This window comes from Schistocerca cancellata, chromosome 1 (genome assembly GCF_023864275.1).
Source record: "Schistocerca cancellata isolate TAMUIC-IGC-003103 chromosome 1, iqSchCanc2.1, whole genome shotgun sequence".
Classification (NCBI taxonomy): Eukaryota; Metazoa; Arthropoda; class Insecta; order Orthoptera; family Acrididae; genus Schistocerca; species Schistocerca cancellata.
Genome location: NC_064626.1, coordinates 1065718287 through 1065730307, shown reverse-complemented (window position 1 = coordinate 1065730307; position 12021 = coordinate 1065718287). Strand labels below are relative to the sequence as shown.

The 12021-nt window shown below is 44.3% G+C and overlaps 1 protein-coding gene across 1 annotated transcript in view; it reads right to left on the bottom strand.

Moving 5' to 3' along the window:
- Positions 1-7023, bottom strand: part of LOC126127127 (homeobox protein orthopedia) — a 387997-nt gene extending 380974 nt beyond the window's left edge. The window contains exons 1-3 of the mRNA XM_049915145.1: positions 6764-7023; positions 6507-6669; positions 4663-4929 (exon numbers count right to left, since the gene is read on the bottom strand). Of these exons, the coding sequence (XP_049771102.1) occupies positions 4663-4929; positions 6507-6669; positions 6764-7023 (690 nt within the window). The remainder of the gene's footprint in view (positions 1-4662; positions 4930-6506; positions 6670-6763) is intronic.
- Between the last annotated feature and the right edge of the window lie 4998 nt (positions 7024-12021).

Below are 12021 nucleotides of genomic sequence, written 5' to 3'. Positions count from 1 at the left end.
TAGGCCTACATATCTATGCATCTCTTTTTATAATTACCTGACATGGCCAACATAGAGACAGCAGTCTGTAAAACTATCTTGTAGATTACATGAAAATAATTATTTGGTCAAAATCAATGTAGAAAATAGTGATTACTTGTTTCAAACCCTTTTAGGGTCATCTTCAGATCGGGATACAACATGTGATCTCTAAATGAAGAGAATCAGTGGGACACTTAGTCATAACAGTGCTCAATATCCTTAAGGAAATGTTAACTTACAGTTGCATTTACAATATATTGTACAAGCATCGCTGTAATAATTTGAATATCACGTAAGATAACTCATGATGCCCGGTCACTGTGTTGGTCAAAGTTAACCAGATGAAGATATCAAACAAACTCAAACTTCTTTACTACCTTGATCTGCAAACAAACTCAAACTTATTTGATATCTTGATTTGGTTAACTCTGACTGACACTGTGGCCGGTCATTATGACTTACGTCATATTCAAGTTACTACAGTGATGTTTGTACGAATATTGCGAACAGGACTGTAGGTTGACATTTCCTTGAGGAGGTTATCACTGTAATGAATAAGTGTCTCACTTCTTCACTTGATTTAAGACACCGCATGTTGTATCCTGATCTGAAGATGACCGTTTAAGCGATACAAACTAGTGATTACTATTTTCCATATTGGGATCTTGACCAAATAACGGCTTTAATAAAATCTACAGCGCCCTTTCCTTTATACATCTTTTTATGTAAAATACTTTTGCATTCACCAAACCTGAAAATGGCCTCATGTAAAGGCCGAAACCAGTCTTGGACTTAATAACGTACTTGTTAGCAACTGGAGCGACTTTTCACTAACGGAATATCCAGCTGCAGAATCAGCACCCTCCCAATACGGAGAAACTAATAGTACTTTATAAAGCCTGCGGAGCGCAACGTAAAGGAGATTACGATAATATCTTATGAGACGAAAGACGCCACAGTGTTTGATTATATTGTTTATTACGATAGACCTTTTCGGCATGATTGCCATCTTCAGCTTGTCTAAAGTACTTAGTTTAGCACAATATTTCAAATTTTTAAGTAGCTAGATAAATTACCCTGTTATAGAATTATTGTTTGCAACGTACATCGGGCGGTCTTGATATCCGTATGACATCTATGTTCCAGTTGCTGTCACATCATTTTGTAAGTTTGCTCATTTGATACTGTTGATGCAATAGTAGATACTAATTTTTTTTTTGGAATAGTTTTTTATGTATTTGTCGAATTATGAAAGTTTGTTTCATTATTATGTTTCGTGACAGCTATATTGACAGCTGAGTCATATGGTTACAAACAGTTTGCTACTTTGGTATTCTCTAGGTCTCATCTTTGTTCTTATCAGCCACATTATATTGATTTTATGATTTGTGTTTATATAGAACCACATTACAATGCTGAAGAGAGCAAAGCTATGACCTAGGGAAAACCAAAGAATCAAACCGCCTGTAACCATATAACATCACTGACTCAACTGTCAATATAGCTGTCACGGAACATCATTATGAAATAAACTTCCATAATTCGAAAGTTACATAAATAACTGTTCCACCAAAACTTTTAGCATCTATTATAGTTCTTACAGCATCAGAGGAGCGAACAGAGTGACAACAGCTAAGACATGAATGTGATACGAATATCGAGACCAGCTGATGTTCTTAGTAACGCAGAAATCTGTGATAGGTTAAATTGTCTACTTAAAAATTTGAATTATTGCGTCGGATTATATGCTTTTCACATATAACCTGAAGACGCCAATCACGTCTAAATAGGCCATTTGTAGCCCATATATATATTATAAAAATGTGTGTGTGTGGTGTGTGTGCGCGCGCACTCTACATCTGCTCCTAAACCACCGGACCCTTTCGGCCAAACTTGGCGCACATATCCCTTACTGTCAGGCAAAAATCGCTGTCATAATTCAGGAGGTATGACGTCATAAACAACGAGACGCGTGACATACTGCCGCATCATGCATGACATTTAAACGTATTGCTTCTGTCCTACTAACCATATTCGCATCAAAATTCGTAAGCAGTGTCCACTTATTTCACTAAATACACTTACGGAAGTAAATCGTGGTCGCACACGTAGTTCTGGACATATGACGTCAAAAACACTGAGATGCGTGGACAACTGGAGCATTGAGCATTAAGTTTAAATGTATTGCTTCTTTACTACTAATTCTATTCGTAACATATTTTACAGACTATATTCACATATTCCGCTGAATGTACCTATACAAACAGGTCATTGTACGGCAAATAGTGCGAGAGATATGACGTCACAAACACTGCGGTACGTGAAACGGCGCGACATGGATGAAGTGTTAATACATTTATTGTTTACTACTAGGACACTCCTACAGTTGAGTCAGCTTAGGGAAATCCATGACGTCTGGCAACGCTTTTGGAAGATTTCAACTGCGAAGCGCAAACGGCCGTAGGCGTAAACGATAGCCGTCTATAGAGCTATGAAGAGGCGTTGCCATAGAGACGTCGGCAAAATCGCGTTGTAGACACGAGAAGCAGTTGTGCCGGGCGTTCAGAATTTTTCCGCGACCGTGTTCCTTAATTTGGGTATTGTACTTCCCACAAACATTTTTTTATACTGTACTAGAAACGCTATTCATTTTTTGTTTTCGTTTCTAATGGAAAATATTCAAAATGAATACCGGAGCGATGGCTTGTTTGTCAGCTAGCAAACTTATAAAATAACGTGACAGCAGCTGATGTACATAGCAAATCGTTAAGTTAAATTATCTACTTAAAAATTTTAAATATTGTACCAAATTGTGTACTTTTCACAGATATCCTGAAGACGCCAATCAAGTCGAAAAAGGGCAATTGTAATAAACAATATAACCAAAAACAGCAGCATCTTTGCCATTACAGCGTAATGTAGTAATGTCCTTACACGGCATTTACGACTTAGCGAGCACAGAAGAGTACAAAGTAAGGACGATTCTCCTTGAAGAAATTGTAAACAGCCAATCAGTTGCAAAATGGAAGGTAAACTAAAAATCCTTTATCATGGTTTCAACGTTTATAAAAACTATATATATATGAAGATGGTAATTGTTCTCGAAAGAACAGATACCATTGATGAGCGTGCAGCTTCCCTAGAATAAATTATAATTAATTGAAATCCTCAGCTGCCGACAGATGTTGTTGATATACCTCGATGGTGACAGCTGAAAATGTGTGCCCCGACCGGGACTCGAACCCGGGATGTCCTGCTTACATGGCAGACGCCCTATCCATTTTTTTTTGTTTTTGTTTTGTTTAAATCTCATTTTGCTCGCTTTTGTTCGTTGCATCTTCTCGGGGCGGACGTCGTAATCCGTTTAAGTTGGTTGTTGGTCGATTAACTCTGTTCTCTTTTTTTTTTTTATTTTTATTTTTTTAGGGCAGCTAACCCTCTGACCGAACACGCTGAGATACCGTGCCGTCGTCCATCTGAGCCACCGAGGACACAGATGAATAGCGCGACTGCAGGGACATCCCTTGCACGCCTCCCGCGAGACCCACATTCCCAACTGTCCACAATTCTACATATGTGTTGTACCTAATAGATATTTGCCCATCCACTGTCCCCATCGAGGTATATCAACAACACCTGTCGGCAGCTGAGGGTATCAATTAATTATCATTTATTCTAGAGAAGCTGCACGGTCATCAATGGTATCTGTTCCTTCGAGAACAATTACCATCTTCATGTATATAGTTTTTATAAACGTTGAAACCATGATAAAGGAGTTTTAGTGTACCTTCCATTTTGCAACTGATTGGCTGTTTACAATTTCTACAAGGAGAATCGTCTTTAATTTGTACTCTTCTGAGCACGCTAAGTCGTATATGCCGTATAAGGACATTACTACATTACGCTGTAAGGCCAAAGATGCTGGGTGCTTTTGGTTAGCGAACAAAATTGAGTTTAAAAAAAAAATAAAGATGCATAGAGCGCCTGCCATGTAAGCAAGAGATCCCGGGATCGAGTCCCGGTCAAGGCATATATATTCAGCTGTCCCCATAGAAGTATATCAACAACACCTGTCGGCAACTGAGGGTTCCAATTAATTATCGTTTATAAGAACGTCTTCTTCAGAAGGAAATATTGACAACTTGATTACATGTTGTGGAATACGTTCGTTAAAATATAGCCGAATGACATCAGTCAGACGCAAAACTTCATCTTCATTGTACTTGATTGACGCCTTTCGGCTATATTTTAAAGTACTTCTGTCACAACATGTAATCCAGTTGTCAATATTTGCTTCTGGAGATGACTTTTTATAACCGTTGAACCCACGGTAAACGGGCTTTAATTAACCTTCAGTTCTGCAACTGACTGGCCGTTTAATATTTCTGCAGGAAGATTTCATCCCACGGTTGCTGCTCCAATTTTAAAGACGGCTGTTAGGGACTATTTGCGGCGCTACTGACCTCGCTTGAGCTTCTCGAGCGGCTCGTGGTGCAGCGCGTGGGCGTCGTGCAGCGCGCCGTGGCCGTGCGCGGGGTGCGCGTGGTGGTGGTGGTGGTGGTGGTTGATGAGGTCGTGGCCGTGGCCGTGGCCGTGCGGCTGGTGCGGGTGCAGGTGCGGGTGGCCCTCGGCCACGCCCACGCCGGCCACCAGGTCCTGCAGGCACAGCCCCGGGTCCATGTCCATGTCGGGCTTGCGGCACCAGTCGGCCACGCCGACGCCGACGCCCACGCCGACGGCGACGCCGCTGTACTCGGCGGCCAGCACGCGGGCCTCCAGCGCGCCCAGCGAGCTCAGCGAGCCGCCCCCGCCGCCCACCGCGTCCGCAGAGCCGGCGCGACGCTCCTCGGCGTCGCCGAACAGCCTGCCCGCCTGCCCGTCGGACGCCCACAGGCCCAAGCTCGAGCGCTCCAGCGGGAAGGCTACTCGCTCATCCGAAACACTCAGCTCGCTTGTGCTTCGCGCCGTCCCCGTGCGTGTGGCCTCTTCTGTGGCCAGTCACTGTCTCTATCTCTCGATCAAGTCACCGTTAGTTCCAGAAACACCGCTGAAGACCAGTCTGAAATGTTGCTCACTCCCAAAGTTCACTACGCGTGGTTCAGAACAGCTGTACTCCTTTGCTTCACAAACGCCCTAAACGCCACTCGGCACCAATTATAGTAGTCTATTGGGCAACAGTCTTTTCGATCTGGCAAGCATTCATAATATCACAGGTCAGTCACTCCTTTAAGCCACTCTACTCTCCTCCAGCCTCCTCACGTGTACTTCGCGCTCCTTGTTTCGCAAATTAGTCACTTCTTATTTCTCGCACAATTCAGAGCGAGTTCCAGAAGAAAATCCTTAGGGATGAGCCCAAAATGTTCCACCACTGCTAGAACACTGCCAAAATTCACTACACGTGCTTCAAACAGCTGTTCTCTAATCTATAATATCACTCGGTATCACATACAATACTGGGCAGGCTTACCTCTCACACCAGCAGTCTGACGCAGTGTTGTTGTCCGTCTGGTAAAGCGTCCGTAATATCACAGCTAAGTGGTACTCCGTTCCGGTTGTCAACAGTAAAACACACGTCCACACAATACAACAACCTTGACCACCTGTAGTAGCCCCAAGTCCGCGGCGTATTTCGCGAGTCTTAAGAGGCCGCAGCAAGGCGAAATAGCTTTAATCCGGCAGCTCCGCGGGGGATGAAATAAAAATCCCAAAAAATTGAATTCCCGCGTAATTTGATAAAAATGTCAAGAGTTGCACGCGGTGTCCCCGCGAGAGAACTGGCTCCACCCCCTTCTCTCTCTGTCTCTCTTTTTTTTGTGTGTGGAAGCCGGTTAATAGTCGCGAGCTTAGCGCGAGCTAATCACTGCACTGGCCGTGCTCCCACCACGGGTTCCTTTTTTCGCGCTGGCGCGTTGTCCAGTCGGGGCAGGTCAGCGCCGTAAGCCGGGAGCCTGCCGCGGGATTACCGCAGCCTCGCCGTGTTTACCCGGCCACCGCTCCGCGCTATCGGCACGCACGTCTTATCTGCAGCAACTAATAGCCGCGATTACCGTCGCAAGCTGTGGCGCACTTCGACAGCGCGTATTTTTGTCAGCCCGTTATAATCTCGCCGGCAGGTCCCCTCCCTCTCTCTCGCTCTCTCTCTCTCTCTTTCGCTTCCTCTCGCCTGCTCCGTCTTCTTCGCTCCGGCACCGCTGTCTCTTCTCTCTTCCGCCGCGTCGCCGAGAGGAAAAGGTTTTAGTCGCGGCGCGCGGCGTCTCTATTACAAAAATCCCCCGGAGGGCGCGCGCGCTCGGGACACCACACACACCGCGCCGCCGGGCGTTATCGCGAAAGCAGCGGCCGCAAGCCTCCGGCCACCTAATCTCGTCGACTTCCCAACGCGATTTAAACGTTAAGTCCCGAGCTCTATATATCATCCGCGTGAGCTCGGCCCGGCCAGAGGGGCTACCGCACAGTGAGGCTTTTGTCTATATAGGGGCCCCCACCCTGCGGTCGCTGCGCGCGCCCATTGGCGGGCGCGCGGGGGGCGGGGCGTGCGCCATGCGGCCGCCGGCCGCGTCGCCGCGGTGGGGGGAGCCCGCCTCGACGCGCGCACGCGAGACCAGCGCCGGCATTCTTTCCGCGTAGACGCCGGCGCCGGCGGCCGCGCTGCCCGGCCGGGAGGAGGGGGGTTCGACTCTCACGCTGCGAGCCCTCTTCTGCCGCCTCGCTCCGTTTGCAGTCGCTCGCAAAAATCTCGCACCACAGCGACGCCGGCCTCTGCCTCGCGGGGGAAACACTACCGCGGAGGAACACGCCGGCCCGCGACGACGCGTCTACTGCCGCCCCGAGTCGATACGGAGCGCGACGTGCCGCGGCAGCATTTTTGCGCGGCGTGGCGGCGCGGCCACGCCCGCTGGGACCACGCGGGCCAATGGCGCGCTGGCAGGTGGGCGTGTCCCCGGCCCCGTGGGCAACATGGCGGCGGGCGTCACCGGCTGGCCGCGTGCGCGCCGTCGCCATCAGTGCACGCGGCGCAGCGCAGCGCCCTTGCGTCTTTCTGCGGAGAAAACTCGTTTTCAATCTTTGCCGCACGTTCGCTGTGGACTTCGTACTATGGTGACTACGCTGTGATCGCCTCTTCGTATCAGAGTGTCAACAGTACATCGCTGTCTATTTTACAGTCAACTGACATTTTTATATAAGTGGACGTTTCGGAACTATAGGTTCACGTGTTAACCATTATACGATGTGGGTATTCTTGGCAAGCGGAGTCAGTGAAATAAATGAAAAACTTAATAACAAATTCCGTCTGCTGTATTTGTATCATGTTTTTACTATGCTAATGTAAGTTATACATTTTGAAGTCACAGCTTTCTATTGTTATATAAGGATCTACACTGCGATGTCAACATGCCGGAAACGCGTATCTGTGATTTTTTATTCTATCTGGAGTAAGTCTCATATGTACCTCACAGAGTTTGTTGAATATTTTTCTGTACGACATCCCAACGGATCAACTCCTACATCTGCAACATACCCAAATTGTGTATAATGAAAATGTGGGAATTCTTTCTCGGTATCTCATATGAAAAAAAAAAAAAAATCAACGAACTGAGGATGCTGAATTACTTTATTGTGATGGCATATACAAAATAAAACAAAATTCAGAGCTACGCGATCCTGGTGTGCTGTCATTGCAGAGAAGGTCCTTACATAACAAGAGCGAGCTCTGAGGAAGGATGACGTTTAAATATGAAACTTACATTTGCGTAATAAAAAAATACCATAACGACAGTAGACGGAATGTATTATTACCTTTTCCGTGTGTTTACTAATACCACGCGGTTTCTAATAGCTAATTGTGTTTTTATTATTTTATCGATATCCAATGCAATCTAAAACAGAAAATTTTGTATATTAATCGCGGTTTAGTTTCATGGCTGTGAATCAAATTACGTGAAGAAATGCAGAAACTGGCATCTTTTTAAGCGGCTTTACTTAGGCTAGGCACGTACGTACAGACCTTTCACCCATCTGAAATGGGGGTACTATTTTATATCTTTATAAGGACAACATATTTTTCTAATACTGCGGAGTTCAGTAGCTGAGAGGTCTATCTGTGTCTTGCCATTAATAAAGCTCGCGGTGTATAAAAAGTGGCTGTTTACATTGTTTCTTCAAGTTATTCAGAAGTGTTTTAATTGAATAGATGCATGGCTGAATGCAGAATGTACTACTTGACAGTATAACTAGAAATAGGTGGAACACGGAGAATTTGTTAATATGAAGTGACAGGACAAGATGTATTATTACTGAATACCGTGCTTTCAATACCATAACCGGTGTTTGGAAGACTTTGTTGTTTGCTGGCAGATCTTTCTTTTAACGTTAATCAAAGACACAAAAAATAATTTATACCGTTTCGAATAAGATATCATCTACTTGTTTCGCAAACGGAGAAGTTCTTTTAAATTATTTTCTGTAAGACTTACATTTGAAACGACGTATCTCTGTTGGAATTTAACAGGCTTCAATTTTTACGAGTTACTGGACGGTTTATCGATCTCTAGTTTACGTTCGCACTTTGAATGTGAAATGTGATGTTGACATGTGATAACAGTGTTGTTTTGACTTGCAGGCTTCAATATAAATTGTATTATCGCCCCTATCCGACTGGTAAAAACTGTATTATGTTAAAAGACGGAGCTGAGACTGTAATACTTGCATTTTAGTATTTCTACCCATTTTCGAAATCTATAGCACGACCCGATATGAAACACAATGGCTAAGAAAATGGAGTTCTTTTTTGCGTGACGGACAAGAATAATTTTCAGTACCGGCACTATCGCTGCACACAGGGTCGTCACTAGTTATGGATGGCACTATTACCTCCGAAACGCTGTCCTCTGAACTGTGTTTATTTCCGTGACATTCTAGAATTCGTATGAAGTATCATTTTGAGTTTTGGTTGTGTACGTTAGCTACGCTAGTACTGATTTCTAAGAAACATCTTCACATCCAATGATTAGGAACAGATCCATTATTTTTATGGATGCTGGTGTGAAAAAATAATATGTATTACTGCTGACGTAACGAAAATTGTGGTATACCATGTTTTCAGATGCGAAGAATTTTTCGACTGCAGTGTATTTCTTGCGTGATGTGGCCCATCATCAGTTCCTCGACAAAGTAAAGAGACGACGAGCGCGGGAAGTTTTACGCTTCAATATTTTTTTCGTTGAGTCTATTGTTGTGCAGTTTTCAAGTCACCGTAATAGGAAGTGTTGTCCAATGTGTGTTGCAGTGCTCAAAAGGCTCAGCCTGTCCACAGGTGTGAGCGACATTTTTAATTTACCTTTGGGATGTTAACGAAATTATAAGAACAGGAAGATGCTTTTTGAATGATATTATATCTGAATTTTAATGGAAAGCAGATGCTAAATAAGAAAGATAAGGATGGAGAAGAAGATCAGACCGTACTACAATGAACGTCACGTTATGGCAATCGCGTTTAATTTATACCGAAAACACGGAACATCTAGGACAGGGTGCCCGAGTGAATGTTTGAACACAGCTTTTCCAGAAGTCGTGTTCTCACTATTTCTATTTCGCCCTGTTCGGTGCGTCAGCTGAGTAAAATTTCTGAGTATTTCTTCTCTTCGTGCACTATCTGAACTTTTATAGAGTTCATAGATTTGATTTAGGTGGACTGGTAAGGCAAGGAATGAGAAGGTTCTGCGTACAATCGGAGAGGAAAGGAATATGTGAAAAACACTGATAAGGAAAAGGGACAGGATTATAGGACATCTGTTAAGACATGAGGGAATGACTTCCATGGTGTTAGAGGGAGCTGTAGAGGGCAAAAACTGTAAAGGTAGACAGAGAGAGATTCGAATACATACAGCAAATAATTAAGGACGTAGGTTGCAAGTCTTACTCTGAGATGAAGAGGTTCGCGCAGGAGATGGATTCGTGGCGGGCCGCATCAAACCAGTCAGAAGGCTAAAGACAAAAAAAAAAAAAAAAATTTGTGAAGGAAATTTTTCGAGATGGCATTCCTGGATAAAATATACGGATTTATTAACTCACATAATTGTCAATGCAGAAGCATCTTTATGGGTCAGTCAATCTGTAAGGGTTTTGTACGTTTTGAGGAACACAAACGACAAAGGCCTGTCTGATTGTGTATCTGAATCACTACGTGAATACCAGCCCGATAGTCACCTAGTCGGATGTGGGAAACAGCCTAAAAGCCACATCGAGGCTGGTCGGTACACCGAACCTCCTCGTTAATCGGCCGGGCGCATTCGACCCGCGCCCCACCGAATCACGGAGGCGGAGTGCTAACGCGCGCGGTTATCCAGGCTGGTGGCGTACTACCAATCGTGATTTAGACAAATCAGCGTTTTCTGACCACAGCCTCGCGAACAACATTAAATTATATTTGACTCACATATCCATCTACTGAGACAAAGCGGCTATAGAAATGCACAACTTCAACTAGGACAGTAGCTACAATCGTCATGGTGCATGGAAGCTGCCTATCGATGTTAAGATACTACAGAGAAGTTCGCGGAATGGTTTATGTTCCAGCAGACGCCACTACTATCGTAGACATCGACACAATCTCTGGCAGCATGGCGTCCGAATGACGTAGGTCGATCAGTCACAGACCAATTATGAGGCCGTGGCAGCAGCAACTACGACGCTCAGTTGTTGGTGACGAAGGCGATGGAAGTCATTGTCGAAAAGGTCAGTTTTTTATGCGGTAAGAATACCGTTGCTATGTCGCAAAGAAAATTAATTTCTGAGAATGCCACGTGAGGGATAAGATCGTCAAGTAAACGTGATGTCCTGATATTCCTGTCTTATGAAATTGTGCTAACTTTCTGTTAGATGTAATGTCAGATAAGAAGAATATATATGTAAGCAACTACGCTGAAGTGAACTCAGCAAAATGAATCAATCAACCGTATCAGGTTTCCATGTCAACCGTCATACAACAAACGATACATCTACGTAGGTTGCTGTATTAGGAGCGTATGAGGTTCGAAAGCTTGAAGCTACGCAATTGAAATCGATTTCCTCTTAAGTAAGTCACCTAAGTGTCAAGATTGGCCTTACATCATGAAGTATTGCCGCCGTCTGGCATCGCTTACGGAAAGAAGGAAGCTAAGGATTTAACGTCCCGTCGATGACGTGGCCATTGGAGACGGAATATTGCTTTCGAAAACAAAGAGATAATTTTGGGACAGATGAATATAATGAAGTATGAAAAGTGAAGTTTGTGGGAAACTGGTATCAGTTGCGTAGCAAAGATACATAAGATGACAAAACGAAGAGCTTTGCAGTTCTTCAAATCACGTGTCTAATCACATGCCATTTTGTCAAACGTAACATTTTACATTTTGTTGATTGCTAATATGTCCACAGCCACCCAAAATTATATGAATAATAACACGTTGCCCCATTTGTTTTCTTTGTATGAAGCGAAGCTTGCCGGCCACTGTGGCCGAGCGGTTCTAGGAACTTCAATCCGGAACCGTGCTGCTGCTACGGTCGCAGTTCGAATCCTGCCTCGAGCATGGATGTGTGTGATGTCTTTAGGTTAGTTAGGTTTAAGTAGTCGTAAGTCTAGGGGACTGATGACCTCAGATGTTAAGTCCCATAGTGCTCAGAGCCATTTGAACAATCTGAAGCGAAGCTTCCCTCTGTTTTGTTTCTGTTACTGTGTAGTTTCGTCCCAAAAGCGCATTTCAACTTTGTGCGTGAAAACAGTCCACCGGGATGGTCATACTTAACGGAGCATCGTTACACATGAGTTAAACAAGCTGAATTAAGCACACAATCACATTTTCTACGCTGGTCTTTAGATGAATGCCAAGATGTTTCCTACTTCCTTATTAATCGTTACGCCAACATCTAGATGACAAGCTCACGTAAAGAGAAAAAAGTAAAGCAGTTGTCAGTCCGAAGAATGTTTTAAAAACCATTGTGCTTTTCTAGGCATGGTTCTGA